Source organism: Sebastes umbrosus, chromosome 8 (genome assembly GCF_015220745.1).
Source record: "Sebastes umbrosus isolate fSebUmb1 chromosome 8, fSebUmb1.pri, whole genome shotgun sequence".
Taxonomy (NCBI): domain Eukaryota; kingdom Metazoa; phylum Chordata; class Actinopteri; order Perciformes; family Sebastidae; genus Sebastes; species Sebastes umbrosus.
In genome coordinates, this window is record NC_051276.1 from 3499910 (window position 1) to 3526465 (window position 26556).

The 26556-nt window shown below is 40.3% G+C and overlaps 1 protein-coding gene across 3 annotated transcripts; it reads left to right on the forward strand.

Moving 5' to 3' along the window:
* erlin2 (ER lipid raft associated 2) lies at positions 1–25804 on the forward strand. Of its 3 annotated transcripts, none has more exons than XM_037776779.1 (12): positions 2–135; positions 2285–2392; positions 3160–3241; positions 6035–6081; positions 6314–6375; positions 7704–7829; positions 9634–9707; positions 13570–13628; positions 20542–20633; positions 20723–20812; positions 24472–24551; positions 24637–25804. In XM_037776779.1, exons 2-12 carry the CDS (start codon positions 2286–2288, stop codon positions 24814–24816), a joined length of 999 nt encoding a protein of 332 aa, XP_037632707.1. In that variant the 5' UTR covers positions 2–135; position 2285; the 3' UTR covers positions 24817–25804. The 3 variants fall into 3 exon arrangements, with proteins under 3 accessions (XP_037632709.1, XP_037632707.1, XP_037632708.1); XM_037776780.1 differs by lacking the exon at positions 2–135 and adding an exon at positions 1668–2144; XM_037776781.1 differs by lacking the exons at positions 20542–20633; positions 20723–20812; positions 24472–24551; positions 24637–25804 and adding an exon at positions 13708–14811 and having other exon boundaries at positions 1–135.
* Positions 25805–26556: the final 752 nt, after the last annotated feature.

The window sequence follows — 26556 nt, forward strand, 5'->3', positions numbered from 1 at the left end:
GGCGCTAATGCGACAAGTGGACGCCAAAAAGCCAAACTGAAGAATACGCAGAAGCGGAAGTAGCAGGTGCCTTGTGCTGCCTGCTTCTGATCTGTTGCTATAGAGTCTTCAGAGTCTTCACGGGTTAATCTACAGGTAAGACCTTCAGAGCAACAAGGACATTGTGTCACCGTCTATGTAAACAAGCGCTCTGTATCGCCCGTCTCATTTAATGTGACGGTTGCACGGCAAAGGGAGATAAACGGTGCTGGTATTGTTTGGCTAACTTGCAGCGTTAGCAGAGGTGAATCAATATGAGTCGCTGTGCTGCTCTGACGGGAACAGTGAAGTGTTGCTATCGTTACGGTGTGACATCCAGGGGACTGATGGTGTCGGTAAACGGGTCCGCTGTTGGAGAAGACTGGTCTTACTTAGGCAGCAATAATATACATTATGCTATCATAGCTAACGTTAGCTCAGGAGCCATCGAAACCAAACTAGGTTCACATATATGGCTATTTAAAGTTGTCTGTTTAATAAATCATACATATCTGTCATAACTTGATTACTTAACGACTGTATACAGATCTTTAGATTCACCCCTGTCATTCGGCATACGTGTGTATGTACGTCTGTACCCAACATGATATGTGTTTTGATGATGTGTTAATGTTGAACTTTGACCTGCTGTAGGCTGCGGTCGTTTCCGTGAAGCACAGGAAACTGAGTCCGTCACTTTACGAAAACATGAGATTTCATTCTGACCGGTTCTGTTGGTCGATGATTTAGTTTTATTCTGAAACTGCCATATGAAGCTTTCTATTTATACCAGATTTTAAACACTGTTCTGATTCAACACGATATCGTTTCCACATTTGAGTGTTCACTTCTTTCCCTTCTGTCTATTCAGGATGTCAGTAGAGCTATACATGCTGCACACTATCTAACGTGTTATTGTCAGGGCATACATTTATTGTTGCAAGTAAGTTGATTATAAGTTGTTTGTTTCCATTCAAATTTAGAATCACTTCCCAGCAGACCAGCATCAAAACAAATAGTTGCAGACCAGTGTGTTACAAAGAAGGAAAGCGAAAACTAGACTTCTGCTCATCCTCATGGCTCTGTTTTCAGGCTTTTGAAAATCTAGCCTGTGACGGGAGACTTTAACCAATCACAGGTCATTTCAGAGAGAGAGCGTTCCTATTGGCTGTTCATTCAACAGAGGCAGCTGTCAATCACTTGCAAACTCCTATTCAACAGTCAAACTACGCAGCGCTGATCAAATATGAATCAATATTCTGTTACTGTAATGCCTATGTCTTGCGTAAAATGTTTTCAGAAACATCTTGTAGTGTACTGTTTAGCTTTAAAATGAGAAAGTTTGTGACGCGGCTGATGGGCGGTGATTAGTATTTGCTCAACTGATCTCAACATGGCTGCAGGGTCACAAACTCTCTCTGTGAAATCGTTCAGATGCCATTAGGAGCACCGGAGGACACGGATGCACATGTTTTTTTTTCAGATTACCTGTCATGCACTACTGTCACGATATATTTTATAAAAAATAACGTTTTTTAAATCATATTTACCTGAATTCTGCCCACTGCTGCTTAAGTTGGCTGCTTTATGTTCCAAAATGCAAATATTGCTTTTTGTTGGTGTTTGTAATATGTCTGTTCAGAACATGTTAGTTTATGTCAGTAATTGTGATTTTTGTGCTGGCCTATAGTTTTAACCATCAGTGAAGAAGGTGTTACAGTATATTTAATTGGATCTAACATACAACTATCTTATAAACATTGTTGTATAAACAGTGTGATTCTGAGACAGGTCCAGTGTTGAACCAGCAGGGGCACCAGATTGTATCTCTGCAAATCCTTAACTAAGACAGCACCTCATCCCGCTCATCGGCTTAAACTACCTCAAGTAAACGTTATCATACATGTGTGAATGTTGATACTGTTGAAGATGGTACTGGCAGATTCATCTCATGTGTGAAGAGAGGTTACAATGTTTTCGCACTTTAGCCTCAATCCTCTTAAAGTGTGACAAGGTCACTGAGTACCAGCCGATGCCTGGCTAAGCCTGAGCTGAGAGGAGATAACCCAGTGAGCAGGAAGCCAATTCCAATGTGTTACTACAGTACGAGACAAGCCACTGACTGGGTAGATAGAAAGAATCTATTAGTACTTGTAGTTGGGAGCATTTGATTGCAATTAAGGCAGGACTTTGTGTAAACACCAAACGAGAAACTCTGTTCCCATCTGCTCATTTTCCCATGCTGTCTTCTTTGTCTGCTTGCCAGGATGGCACAGTGGGGTGCCATATTCTCAATAATCGCTGCCCTCGGTGGAGCAGCGCTCTTAGCCTCCGTGCACAAGATTGACGAGGGACACACTGGAGTTTACTACAGGTGAGACTGCAGCACATGTTGTTTTTTTATTTTATGCCTGAAACATTAGTGTTAAAGTGCTCTGTTGTGAAACTGAGTCTATAAAAAAGGGTTAGCATCTGCTTCAAAGGTGTTCGCCATGAGCAACTTAACTGTTAAACAGCGACTACCATAAATACCTGAGCATTAACATTGCCAAAAAAGCCAGCGGTGGTTCTGTGTCTTCTTAGGGTAGAGTATTTAAGGTCTTATTACTTGCACAGACATGTAATAAATATCAGAGTTTTCATAACAAACAAGATACGATCAGCTATCGCCTTTCAGTGGAATGCTTTAAACAAATGATAAGGTGCCATTAAGACTGTGGTCTCTTGTGAGTCATAATGGCGACATCCAAGAATAAAGACTGATTCTTTATCAAGAAGTTCCTCTGGGAAAATAAATTTATCTTTAACCCCGAGTATGTGGGCAGTAAAGAAGGAATATCTGTACATGCCGTCAGCAGTAGCGTAAAGGACAATGAAAGCCCCTGAGTCCTGACAGCTAACGTTGTCTAAAATACCATAACTGCTCCTCTTCTCTCCTAAATAAAGGCTCAGGCGAAGATTTAACAGATTTTGGCAAAGGCCCGAGTCTTTAATAGATAGAAGCTAAAATTCCCCCAGGAGTTTAATTCTAAGATATAACTATCAACAGTGTGTGTGTGTATGTGTGTATGTGTGTGTGTGTGTGTGTGTGTGTGTGTGTGTGTGTGTGTGTGTGTGTGTGTGTGTGTGTGTGTGCCACAGGGGAGGGGCTCTCCTGACCACCACCAGCGGCCCTGGTTTCCATCTTATGCTTCCATTTATCACCACCTACAAACCAGTTCAGGTGAGTCAAGTGAAGTCATTTTTTTTTTATAGCCTAAAATCATAGAATGTATGTAGACACATGAGGATGTATGTATATATATATTATTTAGATATTTTCGATACAATTTTTTTCCTTCCCGATACCGATTCTGATACCTGAACATGCGGTATCGGCCGATAACGCATGCTAATGTATCGGAATTGGTATCGCGTGATAAAAAAACATCGTCATTGTTTTTATTATTTAACAGCTGTTTACTCCTGACCATGTATGTTTATGATACGATTACTATCTTTGTTGCATGGCCTGGCTCAGGTTAAACCCTTTGTAAAACATGAACAAATACATCCAGAGAATGAATGCAGTAGATCTTTATTTTATTATTCAGTTTGTCAGTTACAAAGAACATAAATAAATGAAGCTAGGAATAAATATTCTCTTAGCTGTCTCCTCAGCGGACAGCCTGTGTAGAGTGCAATATTCACACACCCTCTTAGGGTTCCGTCACCCCTCGAAACGGAAGCCTTACATACTGTACATATCGCCGTTCTATATGTTGGATTATCCACCGTGAAATCTTGCCATTACACTCTCCACCGGCACCGCACTGTTGTTGTTTGCTACTTGACAAACTACCTGCAAGCAGTTCTTCTTCGCCGCTCTAAAACAGTAGTTGCCAGTGGCAGCCATGATACATCCAGGACGACAGCACAGTGAAGGCTACTGTTTTGGAGCGGGCAAAGAAGAATTGATTTCACATGCTCCACACAGGGAACATGTGATAGTTTTGCCTAGGACTGTTAAAATAGTCCGAACTTCCTTCATTAAGAGGAGAACTGCAGGACAATATCATATCATATTTATATATATATATATATATATATATATATATATATATATATATATATAAATATGGGAGTCCCATTTATAAAACTGTCAGAAAGAGCACTCTGGGGGAGGCTCTGTCCTTCATTAGAAATAGTCGACTTGCTGAGTAATAAGCTCTGTGCATGAATGTATAGTGAACAAACTGGGGTTGCAAAAAGAAATGAATATTATTCCAGATTAGGGCTGTCAAAAACAAAACAATGACAAATATTGTTCATAAACCCTCACAGGTACTGCATTAAGCATACAAAATATGCTCAAATCATAATATGGTAAACTGCAGCCCAACAGGCAACAACAGCTGTCAGTGTGTCAGTGTGCTGACTTGACTATGACTTGCCCCCAAACTGCATGTGATTATCATAAAGGGGGCATGTCTGTAAAGGGGAGACTCGTGGGTACCCATAGAACACATTTACATTCACATATCTGGAGATCAGAGGTCAAGGGACCCCTTTGAAAATGGCCATGCCAGTTTTTCCTCCCTAAATTTAGTTTAAGTTTGGAGCGATATTTAGCCTCCTTCATGACAAGCTAGTCTGGTTAGTATCAGTGGATTCCTTAGGTTTTCTAGTTTTATATGATACCAGTATCTTCACTCTAGCTTTAAAACTGAGCCCGCTACAAGCTGAAAATCCCAAGTTCGTTAAAACGACGCGTCATCACGTTAACTTTGACAGCCCTAATACTGTAAATATATACAATATATGTATGTTATGGTGTATATATACATATACGCATATTAGGAAGTGTATGCTTCATCTGTTACTTTCCTGTTTGATAGTAATATGCAAATATCCTTACTCTTGTTGTTAGACTAGTTCACTAGTTTCGGAGGGGTGGATGTTTTGTTTTTGAATGTGGGTGTGTAAGTGAAACTCTGAAAGGAAAAGATAAGTATAGACATAAATATGTCCAAACCCCTCTACATAGTGTGATGTATGAATTTAATATTGGGCATGTTAGCCCCAATGCATTCTAGCAGTTGCAAATTCAAGATTTAAAATATCCACAAGTGCTTATGCCCACTATCACATGCTGCACACAGTGAACATGTGGTAGTTTTGCTCAGGACTGTTTTTAAAATAGTCACTACTTCCTTCCATTAAGAGGAGGACTGCAGGACATTACCAAATCATATTTATAGTGGAGTTCCATTCATAAAACTGACAGAAAGAGCACTCTGGGGAGGGTCTACTTGCTTAGTAATAAGCTCTGTGTAGAAATGTATAATGAACAAACTGATTGGGGCTGCAAAAAGAAATATTGTTCCACATTGATTGCCAGTTGCAGATGTTATTTCTCTAAACACTGTCCAAAGAAAGAAGCCTATAAGAAGCCTTCATTAAAACTTTATTCTGGCCACCAGACTTTTGGAACCTGATCTACATGGAATTGTGTTGAATAGGAAATTAGACACCAGTCCGTATCAGCCACCAAGGTCATAGCTGATCTCAACCACAGATAAAAACAAATGAGGATCCCGAATGGCGAAAGTTTGAATGTCTTGAAATGTGCGTAAACCTGCGTCATTATCGATATCTCCTCGTCCATTACTAACCTTTAAGGACGGACGTACGAATGCAGTGCAACAGCCCTGTAATGTTTGTGAAGGTTATAACGTTGAGTTAGTGTCGACACATTGTGTCGTAGAGATGTTGATTCAGCTCTTAGTGGTGTCGCATTGCAATCCATGATACTGACCAGGACTTCCTGTGACTGCATTTGTCCTGTATGTACGACTGAGATCCAGGTTTCTTCAGTTGAACATATTGAACTCTCTGATTTCATACGGTGTTGATGGATTTACTCCCAGTCCTGCTAGTGTGTGTCTATTATGGTGTTTTTATTGTGATTTCAGGAGCACGTTTTTGTGACGTGGAAAAATGAATTAAAACGTGAATCTTTGTTTTTGTCTCGCAGACGACGCTGCAGACAGACGAGGTGAAGAATGTACCCTGCGGCACAGGGTAGGTCTGCTGTTTTGATTGGCTTAAGTGGTATCTACATTGCACTCTACTTATTACAATGAGCATTCATCTTGTACCCTACACACTCCCACACAGTACATCGGGTGGAGTATTACACCAACGCTGGCCTCATCCAGACTGAAAATACAAACCCTTTTATCTTATCTTGTACTGGTGTTTTGAATAAAAGCTCCTGTCAGTTAGTTCATGTTATGTATTTGCTTTCTTTCAGTGGAGGAGTGATGATTTACTTTGACCGTATAGAAGTGGTGAACTACCTCGTTCCAACAGCAGGTAAACTCGCCAGCGTTCTACGGGCCAAAAACATCAAACAAAGTATTCTAGTCAAAGTAACTCCCTGTTCATTTATTTTCACATCTGAAGGCAACTTGGCACTGACAGGCATGTTGGATTGTTTTTTGTTGCAGCTGGCTCCAGCAGATTCACATACAGATTCTTCTTTGTATCACTATTTTTTTCTTTCTTTTGGATTTTGAAATACATTTTTTAATGCCAGAAGCGATATATTTGCTTCATTTGAGTCTATGTAAAGGTAGCAGGAAGTTACCGCTTTTATTGTTGTAGTCTGAGTAACGTGATGTCATCTCCGTTCCGTATCCGTCAACAAAACAAACCGCAGCGAGCTGCAGGGAGCTGAAATGAGAAAGTAGAAAACGACGGAAGGTCCACCCTCACATTTCATTTTAAATCCAGCATGGTAAACACTACACATCCAGTAAAGGATGGAAACACTTTGGGTTTCACACATTGACAGGAAAAGCAGAGCTAGACATCATGGCTAAAGATACATGCTAACTCTGTCATAGACAGGAAACGCTATCATATTGCAGTAACGTGCGGTCAAGCCAGCCGTCACTCTCATCTCCGTGGTGAAATCAGCCGACGCTACAACTGTAGAGCACCCATATACTGACATTTATGTTAAATACATTCAAACGGCCCCGATGGAGCTGACCATGGATGGATAAAGAGAACGGAGCTGATGGGAGAGCTAGAGACGGACTAAGAGAAGTTAGAGTATACACCTGTGACTACGTCCGGTTTTCAAAATAAGGTGTTAACAAAGGGAACTGTATTTATAAAATACATATATGGAAATGGAAGATTGCTTAGATTATATTCACCAGAAGTATAAAACATTACATTTCCCTTATAAATTAAAAAGAAAATACCAGTAATTTGTGAGGAGAAATGTCTTTATTCTTTGATTTTTGGGCTGCTGGAAATAATGTATAAATAATTCCTGACAATGGCTGAAATATTTGACTTCAGGACATCTCTGACTACATACATAATGAAAATCAAACATTTTTACTGTACCAGTTTAGATATTTTCCAAAGTAAAAGTCCCTAGAAGTGAAGAATGACATTTGTTCCTGTGGTCTAGTGTTAAAAAAGTAAAACAAAAAAACAACATAGTAAATCATAATATCAAATCGCAATCCTTGTAGAATCGCAATACATATTGAATTGGCACCTAAGTATCGGATATTGATTCAGGAGATAGGTGTATCGTCCCAGCCCTACATACTGTGCTATATGTGTGTTCTGTGTTTGCTGTCATCTCTGAACTGACTGAGCACTTCTTTCCCTCTCTGCAGTGTTCGACATAGTGAGGAACTTCACAGCCGACTACGACAAAGCTTTGATATTCAACAAGGTTCACCATGAGCTCAACCAGTTCTGCAGCGTTCACTCGCTGCAGGAGGTCTACATCGGCTTGTTTGGTAAGTGCTGCAGACCGGGCGTAACCTAACTACTAATTGGAAACACCTCGTCTCAGCTTTTATTAAAGGTACATGTGCATAAACAGGATGTAGTCGGCCTACAGCCGAGGGCTTCAAACCGCCCTACATTTGTATGGCTTGTCTCATTATGTGGGCAGTGCCCTGTTACACACAACAACTGCTATGCATATGCACTTTACTTAAGTGAGCCCACTCCTTGTGAATGTTATAAACTATCTCTAACCATAGTCCACAGAAGGTGAACACAACCATGGCGTAATGATGATGAGACACTTACAGTGTACATACGCATCATCATTTTGAGGGGTATTTACAGTAAGCACATTAAAAGTTCCTTCTAGCTGTGTTACAATGACTTAAAGTGAGTCACGTTCAAATACTGATAGTGTATCGGTATTCCAGTTCTGACCAGTAAAGAACTTGTATTAATTTAAAATCGTTCATTGGTATCAATCTCTACTTATGGGGATCCTGATGCAGAATGCTCTCATGTTTTTACTTCCATTCGTTTAGATTTCGGTGGCCACAGTGTGGAAATTTCCCCACTGGTTAAATAACTTGTGACCGGTGTTCCCAATTACACCAGACTTTTTACAAGAAAATGTGATGCTCAATATTTGTAGTGCTCACTTTGATTTTGAACATTGGACGGCTGTGTGTCTGGCCTCTCGGTACTGCCATGACCGTTTTAACCTCTGTTAGTAGGCAGCACGGACTCACGTCATTAAAGCAGCACAAATCCCGAGTCAGAGGCTTCCCCACACACATGCTTTTTTCAAACAAAAAAATGTGACACTCCTCTGTCCGCGCTCCGCGTCTTGCGAGCCCTCCCCTCCTAAACAGTGGCGTTTTGAGGCTGCAGACCCCGGCAGTGCCCGTCTGCGAGCCCGTTGCGTAATGTGGCCTGCGGAGGCTTCCTCTCTGCCCTGTAGGTCCGAGCCTGGCGTGGGTTTCGCTCTGACATAAGCAACGGCGAAGAAGGCTCTTGGCTCGTCTCTACGACACGACTCGGGAAGCACTCAGCCAGAATTTTCTCGGCTGAGATGGACGGCATAGCGCTGCAACACGTCTTTCGGTTTAATTAAATGCATTAATTTTTAAGGATTCGGCTATTCCAGAGTATTGTTGTTTGTTATTGAATAAGAAGCATTTTCCTATTGGTTTGGTGTGTTTTATGCATATTTTTAATCTTGGTGGGTTAAAACAAAAACAACAAAGAATATCCGAATACCAAAAATTTTAAATGTACATCACATCACCCAAGCAAGGTGATATATTGTGATTTTTAAAAAAAATATAATTTTAGGAAAACTGTCATAGTATAAAGAACACATTATATGCATTAAATCTCAGGGAAAAAAGTTTATGCAATCAGGACAATGGGATCTACATTTGTATTTATCACAGTCCCTGTTACATCTAACATCTTCAGCACTACTTTGAAAGGGAACACACACTGAGGACGCATCTCTTTGTAAATGAAATAAAGTATTGACTAAGTTAATCTTTACACGTAAACTATTAAAATACTAAACTACTAAAAATCAAAAATGTTTTTCAGAATCTCTATACTCTACAATTATTAATCAAACTAAACCAGTTCTACTGAGTTCAGCTCACCTGCCTTCTCTCTCTCTCTCTCTCTCTCTCTCTCTCTCTCTCTCTCTCTCTCTCTCTCTCTCTCTCTCTCTCTCTCTCTCTCTCTCTCTCTCTCTCTCTCTCTCTCTCTCTCTCTCTCTCTCTCTCTCTCTCTCTCTCTCTCTCTCGTGCTTTACCCCCACAGACCAAATTGATGAAAACTTGAAGTTGACACTGCAAGAGGACCTAACAAACATGGCACCCGGACTCATCATACAGGTACAGTAAAACCACCAAAAGTTAAGACAAGACAAGACAAGTTAGTCAAGTCCAGCAGCTGAGATCAAGACCGTCTCGGGTCCATTTGGGCCAAAACTAAGCCCCTGACCGTTTTTTGACAATTGATGCACATTTTTTTTTTTATTCCTTTGCAAAACTGATTGATGTGACCTTACATTGAGAGATGCTGGATGGATGTATTCATGTCAGCACATGGATGTATAACAACAGGTTTGCTTTTGGAGCTTGTAGCCACATCTCATCTCATCTGACATCAGAGGCCTGTACTACGAAGCAAGTTCAACATACCCAGAGTACCTTCTCGTTATCTGGCTTCACTAACCCTAACAAACGAGATCCCGCTAAACGGTCCTACGACGCTGGTTATCAACTTGGTAAATCAACTCAGGGTTTCTCAGTCTGGTCACGAGCGCGTTCACACAAACGGGGCGGTGTTTGCAGCATGTGACCAATCACAAACATGGACAAGTCTACAGACTCGCAGACAGACAGGCAGAGAGGCACATTTTACAAAGGAAGAGCAAACTATAATATTAGACAAATACGAAGAAGTTAAACACACAATCCAGACTAACAGTAACACAGCTGAGGCTGCCAAATGCAGGAAGGACAGCTGGCAGAAGAAAATATTGCCAATGTGTGAATGCGTAAATTAACAGACTTATTCATTTAACGGAACACTCAAAAGTCAGATTTAGTCGTCTGGATGGGGCAGTGATATTATAAAAAGCTTTGAGAATATACTGGATGAAATAACGTGTCAGCATGGAATCCACCTAATTGACACCCATTAGCTCCAAAGAGTTCCACACCTCCCTTAACTTTTAACTCCTCTTTGGATGGATGTAGAAAGCTTTAGCCTTTTTTAGGGATTTGAGATCGGTATGTTTCAAAAGATTAAACTGGGCACAGTTTAGTCCCCCCCCCGGGTCTTCAAACCCCTCTTCTGCTTTAAACGATCTCTTTCATGGTGGTTTTCAGACCTGGTATTAACACGCGTCCCGGGTGATCCGATCACAAGTGGACAGCTCTAAGTTCAGGTGTGAACGCACACCAAGACACATTGAGGACACATTGAGATGCGATCGCTCAGACCACATCCAGAGGTGATCTGGGCCACATTCTTTTAGCGGTGCGTACGCGAATGTGTCCTGGACCACATTAAGGACCGCCTCGACTTCTCTAAGTGATTGAGCTCTTTGATTTTGCGTCCTTCTCATCATCTTCCAACTATTGATCAAAACTAAGGCCGCCATATAAATTCAAATTATCTACAACCATTTTATTATCAATATTTTAGGTTTTTGCTTCCAGCTCTGGCAGCTTATTTTATTAATTTATTTTATTAATTTATTGTTGTGACACGGTCTGTGATCAAATCCAGATACAGTGGACTGACAAAGTATTGCTTGCATTTTTCTGTTTAACTTGTGTCTTTAACCTTTTCCACTCCACCCCTCTTTAACATAGACCCATTCCTCTCTTTTTTAGGGGGGTACAGGGTGTCTCTAGGGGAAGATAGCAGGTCAGCAGTAGATGTCGTATAGAAGTGATGTACAGTACATCATCTGAAAGCTGGGAAGATTAATTTGCTGTGCAGCTGAGCACTGTGTGTCAAGATGTTCTAGTCATAAATCAGGAATAAAAAATAATTAATTAATTAAAATAAATAAATTGTATGTAGTGTATAAGTGTTTAAAACATTATCATAGAAGTATATGATGGTCATCCCCATGCTCTATTAAGTCTCAAAAGTTGCAATTTTTGGGTTGATACCATTTGTTACACAGATTTGATGCTAAATGTAAAGTATTTTTTACCTCTCAAGAATTGATAAAAAATGATCAATAATCCCTCCAAAATACCACATTAAGAACACCATAGAAAAAGCCATGCTGTGATTTGGTGTCAAAAACTTTTGCCATTTGGAGATTTCTGCAAGAATCCAAGATTGGATGGCGAGCACTTCTCTTGTGTAAACTGCTCAGAAATCCCCTTATTGTCAGTCTAGCTAGGAGAGCCATCCATCCTCTGAATGCTCTAGGTCTCTAGTTTGTGGTTGTAAAGTTTCATGAGGCTGTGATTATCCTAGAGGTCATCATAGGTCATTTTATACAGTGAGGTCAAATTTAAAAAAAAAATCTCACTACATTGAAATGGCTACTATGGGGACTAACATCATCACAGGTGAATACAATTAAAACCATTTTTAGAATAGACGAAAATAAGACATTTATACTGCAGTCAAAAACTGCATGGTTTATGCCCAAAACTGTATGGAATTAGTGTAAATGGGAAACTCGTGGGTACCCATAGAACCATAGGTCAGAGGTCAAGGGACCTTGTTGTGGTTGTGCTACCAGTACCTTCCCCTCTAGCTATAAAACCTGAGCCTGCTACAGCCTCTGATGGACAGTAAAGACAGCTGAGGGTGCCAGCGTCCTCGAGGAGTGGAAGAGGTTAACTACTAAGAAGGTTACGTTTCTACTAGGGCTGTCAAATATAACGCGATAATAACTCATTTCTTTAAGGCATTAATGCTACTTGAGATTTTTAGGTCGTAGCAGGCTCAGTGAAGACACTGGCATCATATGAAACTAGAAAAACTTAAAGGAATCCATCGGTACCAACCATGTCGTACTAGCTTGTCGTGGAGGACGCTAAATAACGCTCCAAACTTGCGCTAAATTTTGGTCCCTTGACCTCTGACCTCAAGATATGTGAATGAAAATGGGTTCTATGGGTACCCACGAGTCTCCCCTTTACAGACATGCCCACTTTATGATAATCACATGCAGTTTGGGGCAAGTCATAGTCAAGTCAGCACACTGACACACTGACAGCTGTTAATGTTGTTATGATTTGAGCATATATTTTTTATGTTAAATGCAGTACCTGTGAGGGTTTCTGGACGACATCTGTCATTGTTTTGTGTTGTTAATTGATTTCCAGTAATAAATATATACATACATTTGCATAAAGCAGCATATTTGCCCACTCCCATGTTGATAAGAATGTTAAATACTTGACAAATCTCCCTTTAAGGTACATTTTGAAAAGTAAAAAATAGGTTTAATTGGAATTAATGCAATTAATCACGATAAAATATTTTAATCAATTGACAGCCCTAGTTTCTACCTTTGTCACCTTGTTGTCTCTCTTCAGAATGATACTTATAAAACAGCTAAAAGACATCTAAACTCAGACTGGACTGCGGTACAGAACCGGGGTATTGATGATATTAATAGTAATGTCAACCTAATGAAACTCTGGATACAGAGTTCTTGAGAGTCTTTTTACAGTTTTCAACCTTGTATTGACCTTCACAGCCTCTATAAAGCCTCTCTCCTGTAGACTCTATTATAACAACACAAAACGTTGTTTGTCCGAGGAGTTTTTATAAAGGACAACATCATGACTGACTTTGAAAGGAGCCTGAGTGGTCCCCCCACCCCCTCCCCCTCCCCCTCCCACACCCACACCCACAGAGATGCACACATTTCACTCCTGGGTGTTAAAGGCTCCACTGGGCTTTAATACTCTGGCCTTGTGTTTCCTGTAAATCTCTAGACACAGTTGGAATAACATGTTTTTTCTGTACTTTCCGGGAAACCAATAATCTCCACAGAGTTCAGAGGGCCTTTAAACAGGACTGCCTTTGTCTCGGGGCTCCTCTCAAAATGCCTTCCTTTTTTTTTTTTTTTTTTAGATAATACCCTGGTGGTGAAAACCTCTTTTTATCGTTGTGTTGCTTTAAATTCTCCCGCTGCCTTTATCTGGCTACTTCAGGGTCTGACTGTTTCTATTTCTGTCTTTGTTTGTCTGTCTCACTGGTCCACAGGCGGTCCGTGTCACAAAACCCAACATCCCAGAGAGCATTCGCAGGAACTACGAGCTCATGTGAGTTTTTTCTTTTTTTAAGGAATGTCCCCTCCCCCCGAACTCCTGAATCGTGTGTTGTGTAACTTTCCCTCCCAAGTGGATGGACCTGATGTTCATCCAACTCTCTCGCCCTGCTAAGTCCTGCAAGACTCTGCTGTTTCATGTCAGTCTGCGAGCATCTTACTCCGGCCTCATAAATCAACAGCATGTGCTTTGTTACATCAACTGTGATAAGGAGAGGAAACTGAGGATTTACAGTGAGATGTAATAAAGGTCACGGAGGCACTGTGAGGCATCGGCCACCGTGGAAAGTGACAGAAGTCAGAGGACAGAATTTCGATATTGTTAAATTTAAAGTCAAACTTGTGTGTCTGACTTCTGGCCCAAAACCTACACAAAGCCTGATTGATGCAACATGCATGTGTCAACTGGTCTACTTTGTTACCTACACACGTGTTGAATTTCTCGCCAATTGTCGTTAAAAATGAACTCAAATGTCTATACATACACTCACTGTTTCATCAGAGCTTCTAAACTCCCTCTCTTCCTGTTGAACAACTGTCTTTGTTAGTGATGAATCAGACACTCACACAGTCACAAGTGATAAACTGAGACTAGAGGGAATATAGAAATAAGCTGCAGCAGCTCTGGAGTTGCGCTTTCCTCTCTAATCACTTCTTGTACACGTCACCAATCAGCTGTTTCAGAAAAATATTTCATCATCTGGCCTTTACATGTTTTTTTGTCGATTTTGTCATTCCTGAGGGCTATGGTACCAATTACTCACCAACTGAATTGCTGTAATCTGGGAAGGTAGTGTCAACATTTCCTGTAAATGATGGTTCAGCGGGCAGCAACACAAGCTGTCAGACAATCACAGAAGTCGTTGCCGGTTTCCCACGTTAAGATTCTTATCTGTATCCATTTTATCCTGCAAAACAGCATTAGATTTTCTCAGAGCTACATCTTGACTTAAATTTGATCTACTGCAATTTGAATAGGTAAACAACTAGTCTTTGGATGAGCATACTTTTGGTTTCACTTTCTTCTAAGTTGACAGTCATGTTTAAACTCAGTGTTGTTTATACAGCCTGTGAGACAATCTGAGCGTTGGCGTTAGTGACACGACCGGACGTTATCGGATGTAAACAGGCTTTATCAGTTAAAGAAAAGATGATTCAGACTATGGAAATAAGCCCAGGGTTTTGTTTTAATTTAGAAGGATCACTCGAGAGATGAACCCGATTAATGTGGTTCACATAGTAATAGGACGGCTTCCAATGAGGCAAAGGCATGAAGATGCAAAGCCAAGATTTCCAGGGCATGTTGCCAGGCCTCAGGGCGCTCTCAAGAACTTTTTTTTAAGCTGCTTTCTGCACACCTTCAGTAAATCTGCTTAATTTCTTTTTTTTTTCATTGTGATGTTAAAAATGTTGGCAGAAATCTAAACACAAAACACCGGAGCTGCCAAGAACAAGCTAACATGCATATAGTAATAAACACAGTGTCTAGCTCTTTATTATATGAAGTCCTGATCATCGCCAAAGAAATGCCTCAGTCCAGATCACGCATGTCATTTCAAATCTGTGAGAGTGCAGTGCTTGGTGGGTTCATGCTGCGTTTTCTGACCATACCATAAATATGTACCATTCACATCAGCATCCAAGTCATAATTACAAAGGATTACTCCGATTTTTCGGAAAGCTCCGACGTAGCCAACCTGGTGCCTGAGAAGGAAAACCAATCCGGATCCCTCAGGTCAGCCAAAGTCCACCGTTTGAAGGTAATTAAAGTCACGGGTAGAGTGCCATGTTGTAAATGCACCATAGAAGCACTGATTTCCATAGGTGGTCCAGGAGTTTTAATTAAAGACCCTCACAATCACACTAAAATAATAATAACGCTCCTAACCTCTAGAACCTGAGAGCCCCCCCGGTACCGGGGGGCAACCCGTGATGTAGTTAGAAAATGCTGCTATTTCATAATCATCTATTTATAGAACGTGAATGTTGTACTGTTCTGAAAACCTGAGGTCTTAAGCTTTCAGAATCCTGAAACCAACTGTATGTAGTCCAAACTATGTCTTATTATGAAGTATTTTAACAATAAAGTTGTACAGAAATAAACTTCCTAAGTTGGGATCAAAAGATCCGCGATCATTTTCTCATAAGGCTACAATAATATGCTTGATATCGTTGAATAACTAGAAATTCCAAGCTTTCCAACGCACTTGAACACACCTCGACTCGGCTCACACACGGGGACGGCAAAACGAAACGGTGAAACTTCACATTTCACAGTCACACTGACATAAATCTGTTCTTGTCAAAGTATTTCACTAAAGCATGTTAGCGTTATTTTCGCCCCAAAACGGCAGATTTTAGTTTCTTACAGTTCTGCAGCGATCATCATGAAACATTAGACAGCCAGAATGAAAGACGGTTGGGGGGGTGGGGAAGAGTAGTTTGGTGTCAGGGGAGGTTTTGCCCTTCGCCCTTTCATTCAGCCACTAGAGACGGACACAAACAAATAGTACACCATTGTCCTCCTGGGTCTGAGGATTACAGTGCACTTTTCCACCCTTGCAATCTGCATTTATCTGCCGTATAGCATGGATCTCTTTGCTCATATTGATCAGTCTTCACTGTGTTAAATACTATTTCAATGTTTTGGGGATGCTTATGTTATTTGTAACATGGCTATATGGAAATATGTAGTAAAACTCCCAGTAAACAGTCAATATGTCAACGATAAGCATGTAAACATGGAGAGGGCCTAAACATATCTTTATAAATTGTATCAAAAATTTTATATTTTCGTGTGTTTTCATCAAATTTATAGTTACAGTTGTAGTCAAAGAGTAGTAGGATACATTCAGTTGCATCATGGGACCTTTTCTTTTAATGGTGATATTGCCTTTGAAATTAAGATTTTATATTAGACAAGGATAAAAACATTATTGCTGATCCATTGTGATTATCCCCATGGTAATATAGTTTAGTCTGCGTAAAATCTAGTCATAAATCTTAGCTTCTGACCTTTCACATGTATGCATATATGGTTTAGGAGCTGGTCCTGATGCATTTTTGGTAGTTATTTTAGACGTTTTTTTCCGAGGAACAGGGCTAGAGTGCAGGAGGCTAACGCCCAGGCCACACAGCGCGCTTCAGGCTCGCCTGACGGCAGCGTCACGTCGTGGCCACGTCATGCCCACCTAGGGTGTTCACACTAGACGCGAGTTACCCGCGTCTCGGGAGCGTCTCAGCTACCTGTCAGCTGTGTTTTTGCTGTTGCTGACAGCCCTTTCTTTCTACATAGACTTTGCCTTTTAATGGCCATTTAACTTCATAATAAATGTGATTTATATTTATTTAAGACAAAAAAGGGTAAGAACTGTGTGGTAATTTGTAAATATTATTAAAAACAAGCAAATAAATTCATACATAAATATTAATATATAGCCCATATAAATCCCTCTTTTCTGTCAGTGAAGAGGGATTTATATATATATAAATCCCTCTTCACTGACAGTGAGGAGGGATTTCTATGGGCTATATATATATATATATATATATATATATATATAAATCCCTCTTCATTGACAGTGAAGAGGGATTTCTATGGGCTATATATATATATATATATATATATATATATATATATATATATATATATAAATCCCTCTTCATTGACAGTGAAGAGGGATTTCTGTGGGCTATATATTAATACAAAAAACTGCGCCTTGATGGAGAAAAACACTTGAAGTATTTCAGAATGAGCGCTGAACAAATGGACAATTTACTTTCATTGATTGGAGCTGACCTGACCAGGCAGACAACAACTTACAGGGCTGCCATTGAACCAAAACAGCGGCTTGCCTTCACACTGAGGTAATTATAACTATTTCAATTTATGGACCTGCATTAATAAAGACCAGAGTAAATATAAGTAAATTGTTTGTTTTTTTTTGTTATTATAAAACAAAGCAAAATAAACAGTTTCGTTATTTGTTAACCTTTAGAAAACGAAAATTATTATTAAATATCTTAAAAAAAATTAAATAACACCTCTAAAAGAAAGAACAATAAAGTTACGTGGTGTTTGTTGAGAGAGAGAGAGAGAGAGAGAGAGAGAGAGAGAGAGAGAGAGGGAGAGAGAGAGAGGGAGAGAGAGCGCATCGGAAAAATGCTGCCCATCACCTGATGTTCTTATAACCTATTAACCCAGTCTATTATATTTATAGCATATGTAGGGTTTCTGCTATGACTATTACAGTGTTTACAAAATTAAAAGCCTGTACTATATTAACTTGATGGAAACCTGCAAGTACACCACTGCTTTATTTAGAGTATTTCAGACGCGCGTCTATTTTATAGAATAGAAGGCTCGCCTATTTTACACGCGAGCCGCTCGCCTCGGCTGCGTGTCCCAGCAGCAACAGACAGTGAAGGTGATCTATTGACAGTATATGAACATCATACCAGCAAGATTACTACAGTTTCCATGTCTAGACATCTGTAGAATATGTCACTGACCATCAATATTTTACACTTCCTATCTAGATTTCAAAATAAAAGCCCTCTAGCGTTTTTAGTGCACAGAATCATGCATTCGTTAACACAATGCTTTTATTCTGAAATACTCTAAATAAAGCAGTGGTGTACTTGCAGGTTTCCATCAAGTTAATATAGTACAGGCTTTTAATTTTGTAAACACTGTAGTAGTCATAGCAGAAACCCTACATATGCTATAAATATAATAGACTGGGTTAATAGGTTATAAGAACATCAGGTGATGGGCAGTATTTTTCCGATGCTCTCTCTCTCTCTCTCTCTCTCTCTCTCTCAAAACAAACACCACGTAACTTTATTGTTCTTTCTTTTAGAGGTGTTTAATTTTTTTTAAGATATTTAATAATAATTTTCGTTTTCTAAAGGTTAACAAATAACGAAACTGTTTATTTTGCTTTGTTTTATAATAATAAAAAAAAAACAATTTACTTATATTTACTCTGGTCTTTATTAATGCAGGTCCATAAATTGAAATAGTTATAATTACCTCAGTGTGAAGGCAAGCCGCTGTTTTGGTTCAATGGCAGCCCTGTAAGTTGTTGTCTGCCTGGTCAGGTCAGCTCCAATCAATGAAAGTAAATTGTCCATTTGTTCAGCGCTCATTCTGAAATACTTCAGGTGTTTTTCTCCATCAAGGCGCAGTTTTTTGTATTAATATATAGCCCACAGAAATCCCTCTTCACTGTCAATGAAGAGGGATTTTTATATATATATATATATATATATAGCCCATAGAAATCCCTCTTCACTGTCAGTGAAGAGGGATTTTTATATATATATATATAGCCCATAGAAATCCCTCTTCATTGACAGTGAAGAGGGATTTATATATATATATAAATCCCTCTTCACTGACAGAAAAGAGGGATTTATATGGGCTATATATTAATATTTATGTATGAATTTATTTGCTTGTTTTTAATAATATTTACAAATTACCACACAGTTCTTACCCTTTTTTGTCTTAAATAAATGTAAATCACATTTATTATGAAGTTAAATGGCCATTAAAAGGCAAACTCTATGTAGAAAGAAAGGGCTGTCAGCAGCAGCAAAAACACAGCTGACAGGTAGCCGACAGGCTCCCGAGACGCGGGTAACTCGCGTCTAGTGTGAACACCCTAGGTGGGCATGACGCGGCCACGACGTGACGCTGCCGTCAGGCGAGTCTGAAGCGGGCTGTGTGCCCCAGGCGTAAGGATGCATCTTAAATATAAATACAAATGTTAAAGGTCCTGCACACCCACACAGGTGACACCTCTGCATATGTTGAAGTTGGGAGGAATTATTCTGGAAATGATGTCACCACACAGAAAAATTAAAGTTTTAGATGTCGGTGAAAGTAGTGGAAACACCGTGTGTGGGTGTGTGGGTGGGGGGGGGGGTCGGGGGGGATGTTTTAATGTTAAAGTGTGTGTTAAGGGGACATATGTTCATCTTCAGGTTCATGTTTGTATTTTGGGTTTCTACTAGACCATGTTTACATGCTTTAAAGAGACTGTAACTTCTTACACGTATAAATCATTGCGGGTCGGTGTCCCATACACGCTCGCTTGTGGCTACACTGTTCAGACTCAGACTCCAACACAAACTACACGGAAGCACCAAAACCGCAAAGTTGTATCTAGTGAAGCCCGTCTTGCAAAACTGTGTTTGCCGCGGTCTGAGGACGCGGGGGAGACCGTAGCTTTGGTCTCCAGGGCCAGAGTCTCTGCTCCTCTGCCTGCTTGCCTTCACTCACACACCACGCTCGTTCTCACTCGCTCCACTCTCACGTGCATGCGCGCACACTACACACTGCAGAAGAGTTAGTTTAGCTCTGAGAATATCTAGTGAATGTACAGTGGACGTTTGTGCAGAAATAACTGCTGCAGCTCCTCCAGACCAACAGAGGTTTCCCGTGTCTTGTGAAGTGACGGGGCTCCGCAGAGAGAAACGTTATCGTCTCCGACCAAAACTCCGGTGTCTCCCCTGTTTCCTGCGGCCGCGGTCGGGAGGCTGAGGCAGGAAAAGCCAACACTAGGATCAGCATTGATTCATGGAGAGACCTTCGTCTGGTCAGCTAACATTACTGCCAAGCAGTTGAAATATAAAGTGATATTGTGGTTTTAGCTGACGTGTGTCGCCTCACTGTTACAAGCTATGCTGGTTCATGTATATTTAGAGCGAGCGCGACGCTGACTTTCGTTGACTTAACAGCCACAGGTGTCGCTGTTAACAAGCATTTCTCATTCTCGTATTTCTCCATGGATGAGTGTTTTGATACTTTCACAGTATTTATATATCACTCAAACCTGCTTTATCATATAAAAGACATGAAAATCTCACTTTTTACAAAATGGGACCTTTAATGTTTGCAGGGAGAGTGAGAAGACGAAGCTGCTGATCTCTCAACAGACACAGAAGGTTGTGGAGAAGGAGGCAGAAACAGAAAGGATCAAAGCTGTGATAGGTGAGAGAGAAAAAAAGCAAACAATCAAGGAGAAGTGTCTCATACACACTATGGGTTGAAACATGGAAATATGCTTCTTTGTTTTACAGAGGCTGAGAAAGTGGCACAAGTGGCAGAGATCAAGTTCGGACAGAAAGTCATGGAGAAGGAAACGGAAAAAAAGATTTCTCTAATCGAAGGTTTGTATCAAAGTACTCGGATCGTTTACTGAAGTAAAAGGACCAGTACAACAATGTAAAAATACTCTTATTACAAGTAAAAGTAAATGCCCCCTCTAACTAAAATATTATCTCACATTGTTCGTTTCGTAAAGGGCATGAAAAACTCCCTTTTTCAGTGCTTGTGCATTTGGGTATCTGGAGTGCCCTGTCCGTTTTTTTGTGGGCTGCCTGGATCAGAAAATATGTGATTCAACAACCCATTCAGATTTGGTTCCCCTTCCTATATCACATGCAGGCTCATTAGATTATACCTCCCACAGCTTGAGAACTACCTTTTCAAATCAGAGCAGACCAAGCTTTTTCTGGAGGGGGGCTTAAAGAGACGGGCGCTAAAACGGAGCGCTTCAGACAGAGGGTGAATACAGGTATATTCAGACAGAAAGGATCAGAAAAATACTGTGTTTTGAAAATTAAAACATCTTCTAGTAGAAACCCAAAATACAAGTATGAACCTGGAAATGAGCACGATATGTCCCCTTTAAAGAAACAATATGTAGGACTGACAGCTAGCGTTTAAAATGGGTAACAGCAGTCCAAATTCATTCCGTCCGCTTCTCCGGTGTGATTGATAACAGTTAGTGCAAGTTTTCTTAACTTGAAGGTTACCTTCTAGACACGACCGCGTTAGTCTCTGGCCAGCAGCAGCAGTTGGAATCACTTCAGCGGCTGTGTGTCTCAAATACTCGCTGCCACGATGACCAGCTGCACACGGACCACAGAGAGATGTGCTGAGGCTTTCGGCCGGTCGGGTAGAATCTAACGTTAACGTTATCTCTGTTGATCCAGTTGGTTTACTTGCTTCCATGGCTGCTGAAGGCTGTGTTTGAGTGCCAATCTGTTTCATATGTGGTAACGGGGTGTTGAAATGGGCAGTGGACGAGATCACACAGATCCAAAACAAAAACAGGCGTTCCGGACCAGAATGGAAATTTCAAAGGAGAACATCCAGGCTGTAGCATTGTTGTCTGAGAAGCCAGTATGTCAATGTAGCATATTTCCTTAATCTCTGATGACACATCATGATAATTTTATGATTTATTACAGTAAATATATTACATATTGGTCCTTTAATACTGATGCCAACTAGGGAGAGAGTGAGGGAATGTACAAAATAATGTAAACACTACGTGAAAAAGGAATTAGTTTGAAGTAAGGTAGTGCCCCAAGCACATACTGTGCAACTATTTTGTAAGGTGTCACAAACCAGCAAGGTTGGGAACCACTGGTTTAAACTTCACAATGCATTGTATTTAGGGCCGTCAAATTACATTTTTTAATCGGGATTAATCGCACAATTGTCTATAGTTAATCGGGATTGATCGCACATATTTTATCTGTTCAAAATGTACCTTAAAGGGAGATTTGTCAAGTATTTAATACTCTTCATCAACATGAGAGTGGGGAAATATGCTGCTTTATGCTAATATATGTATATATTTATTATTGGAAATCAATTAACAACACAAAACAATGACAGATATTGTCCAGAAACCCTCACAGGTACTGCATTTAGCATAAAACAATATGCTCAAATCATAACATGGCAAACTGCAGCCCAACAGGCAATAACAGCTGTCAGTGTGTCAGTGTGCTGACTTGACTATGACTTGCCCCCAAACTGCATGTGATTATCATTAAGTGGGCATGTCTGTAAAGGGGAGACTCGTGGGTACCCATAGAACCCATTTTCATTCACATATCTGGAGGTCAGAGGTCAAGGGACCCCTTTGAAAATTGACATGACAGTTTTTCCTGCCAGAATTTAGCGTCGATTTCACAACATATCTAGTATGACCTGATTGGCACCAATGGATTCCTTAGGTTTTTCTAAGTTATCTAGTTTCATATGATACCAGTATCCTCACTCTTCTCGCTTTAAAACTGAGCCCCCCTTAAATCGTAAATTGCATTAATAACGCGTTACTATCCCGTTAACTTGGACAGCCCTTATTATATTATATAAGCTCTTATGTGAAATCTTAATCTGAAAAGTAACTATTGTCAGATAAATGTAGTGGAGTAAAAGTAGAAGTGTGAAGTATGATAAATTGTAAAGTAGAACAATCAGGGTCTGAAATTAACTTTAGTATTTGTTTTTGTGTGCCAATCAGAAATGTTATCTGCCACTTTTGAAATATCTGCTCTAAATGAAGGAATAACATTTTAGATCTGATGTCATTCAATGTTCAATATATTTTACACAAAAAACATGTTTTATGCTTGGTAAATTCCAGAGTTGGAATTACACCGTGGCTTATGGGTGAGCCCTATTTTTTGGGGGTGGGAGGGTACTGTACACAGTACTGTACTGTATTATGTTATTGTCATCTATAGTGGTTATTTGCATAAAAACACACAATGATCATGATTTTTTAAATATTTGCTTTGATTAAAAAAAATCTTGGCAAGCTGTTTAGAGCTAGTGTTAGGAAGGGTCATCATTTTTCTCTCTAATATCTATTTTATATTGTTGTGAAAACATCTCCTTCACACAACTGGATTTATTCAAGTTTCTCACCAAAAACTAAACTGCGTCCCCCTCAGGTTTACTAGCACCACGCTGTTCTTTTTTTCTCTCCGCCGTGGCTCCGGTCCCAAACAAACTGAAACATGACACAGCGTGCGTATGCGCCATTGTGCATGCGTAACTGTCGGAAAGCATCAATACAGAGGAATCGATGGACACGGAGGCATGAGATGCCAAGAACTCAGACAACTAGGAGCCGGTTCTCTAGTCCCATCCCCAGCGTTTTCCCTGTCTGCCAAAGTGGCGGGTGTCCTGTCCTGATGATTTTATGCCAAAGTATGGCCGAAAAAATGGCCGAAAAAGGCTGAAATATGTCAGAAAAAAGGCAGATATATGTCTGTATAAAAGTCTGAAAAACGTCTGGCAAATGTCCAAAAAAAGTAGGAAAAATGTCTGCAAAATATCCCCAAAAAAGTGTGAAAAATACGGAATATGGCCCAAAAAAGGCCGAAATACATGCAAAAAAAGGCTGATATGTGTCTGCATGAAAGTCTGAAAACATCTGAAATATGTCAGAAAAAAGGCTGATATGTCTGAATAAAAGTCTGGAAATACGTCTGAAATATGCGCAAAAAAAAGTCAGAAAAATGTCAGACCCTGAGTATAAGTACCTCAAAATTGTACAGTCCGTATATAAAGTACTTGAGTAAATGTACTTAGTTACTTCCCACCACTGTTTGTATCCTAAACAGGCTCAGTTTTTGACTTCACATGTAATAACATGTATAATCACTACATGCCTTTTCGATGTGCTTATTCCAGGGCTTATGTTGACAAGGCCACTTATGAAACAGCTATTGACACCGTTTTACCACGTGTGCTTTTCCTGCTAGGGCAAGTCAAAATGTGTGATTCCTAAGAACGAACCAAACATGCTGAGCACTTAAACTAAGAACAATCAGAACTGCTTTATTTCCAAGCGTGTTTGTTTTTAGTACTGGTTTGCTGTTTGAGCTTGGGAACCAGTTGTTTAGCTGGAACTCGCAACATTTACGCCAGCCCTCCTACTTTCTGAGCAGTAAAGCAGCTTGGATTTCTTTTATTACAGCTTGTTAACTCTGACCGTTTGTTTGTTTGTTCTGATTCATAGACTCCGCTTACTTGGCCCGGGAGAGAGCCAAGGCAGATGCAGAGTTCTATACATCACAGAAAGCTGCAGAGGCCAATAAGGTAACGAGATAACACAAATACACATCGCCCACCATAGCCGGGACTAATGGGGACTGGAATTTGAATTCTGTTGTGCCTCTTGCAGATGAAGTTGACACCGGAGTACCTGCAGCTAATGAAGTACAAGGCCATCTCAACCAACAGCAAAATCTATTTTGGGAACGACATACCCCAGATGTTTGTGGACTCTGGCTCTGCAGGGAGCTCAATCAAGGCCTCTGCAGCTATGGACATTGTTGCTGAGCAGTTCCTGGACCTGGATTAGTGAGGGAAGTAGTGGGGGCCCGCAGGACCACCCAGGGGTGGAGGACTGCTTGAGGGCAGGAGCCCGGCCCACAGGCTCGGCTGGCATCTTCTCCCTCTGACCTGGAGAAGCTCTGCAGACCAGGGCCTGTATTTCTCAAACACCTCAGAATAACCGCTAGAAAATCACAATGAAGGGTTTGACTAGGATGTAATATTCTCCTGCCTCAGAGCAGAGGACTCGAGATATTATATAGCTTCCTACGCTTCTACTGAATGAGATCGTCTAGACTACAGTAAATTGGTTGGAAGTAAAACTAGATGAGATAGCTTCACCCGTTGGTGAATAATTAGCCCCCTTTATTTGTCATCATCATCCCTCCTTTATCTTCATTTAAAGGAATTTTCCCTGCTGCTGCTCAGCTCTTGTGGCCTGTGCATCAAGTGTGCCAAGTCCATTTAGCCACAACATCAAGGATCACAAATCATCGCTACTGGTGTGTTTATACTGTGTTATCCATTGACGTGCATGTGTCCTCATTGAGCATGTGAAGCAGTGATATTTATTCAGTGGCGGGGAAATGACTGATCATCTTAACTAAGATCATCTTAATTCAGAGTTATTGTTCTTGTTAACATCAATTGGCCGTTCGCTAACCCCTGTCCCCTAGTTACTGTTGCTATGCCTGTCCAGCTTTCATTTCTCACACTGCACAAATGCAGTAGACTCGATTTTTTTTCTTTGTCTGCCACTCAGAAATGTTATCTGCCACTTTTGAAATCTCTGCGCTAAATGAAGGAATAACATTTTAGATCTGATGTCATTCAATGTTTAATATTTTATACACAAAAAACATTATATACACAGTAAATTACAGTGTTCGAATTACACCGTGGCTTCCGGGGGAGCCCTATCTTTCGGGGCAGGGAGGGTACTATACACAGTACTGTACTGCACTTTGTTATTGTCATCTATAGTGGTTGCATTAAAAACACACAGTTCAAATGATTATGATTATTTAAATATTTGCTTTGATTAAAAAAATCTTGGCAAGCTGCTTAGAGCTAGTGTTAGGAAGTTAAACGGGTCATAATTCTCTCTCTAATATCTATTTTATATTGATGTGAAAACATCTCCTTCAAACAACTGGATTTATTCAAGTTTCTCGCCAAAAACTTAATTTTACAAGACTACATTTGAACACATCATGATAATGTTGTAATTTACCTCCACTCAATAGTAATTTTTCCTGAGCAGCGTTTGTACGCCTCATAATAACTCAATGGCACCTCCGTTAACGTTAGTAGCTCCATTATTTAGCCAAGCAGGACTGTGCTGCCCACCGGCTTCTAACAGCTAACGTTACTAACTCTCTTACTGCTGATTTCAACTCAGGTTTGTTGTTCACGGTGCAGCATTGTCAGAGAAAAAATAGGGTGCCCACCTCAGGTTTAGTAGCACCATGCTGTGGCTCTGGTCCAAAACAAACTGAAACATGTTTAAGCGTGCATACAAATTGCTGTGGGAAAGCCTCAACACAGATGAATTGATAGTCACGGAGGCATGAGATACCAAGGAATATAAGAATCCGTTCTTACCGGTAACCGGTTCTGTATTCCCATCACCAGCGTTTTCCCAGTCTGCCAAAGTGGCGGGTGGCCAGACAATTTCAGACCCTGCTTACTGCCATTTGTACTCTTACATGCCATCGGAACTATTTGTATTCTAAAACTTATCAACCGAGATACTTCCGACCTGTTT

What these genes read in the sequence shown, in the direction of transcription:
- erlin2 (XM_037776779.1), top strand. Translation starts at nt 2,286, where the DNA reads ATGGCACAGTGGGGTGCCATATTCTCAATAATCGCTGCCCTCGGTGGA. An exon ending in CCACCTACAAACCAGTTCAG is followed by an intron (nt 3,242 to 6,034) that starts GTGAGTCAAGTG and finishes TTTGTCTCGCAG; the next exon opens with ACGACGCTGCAGACAGACGA. An exon ending in AAGGATCAAAGCTGTGATAG is followed by an intron (nt 20,634 to 20,722) that starts GTGAGAGAGAAA and finishes TTTGTTTTACAG; the next exon opens with AGGCTGAGAAAGTGGCACAA.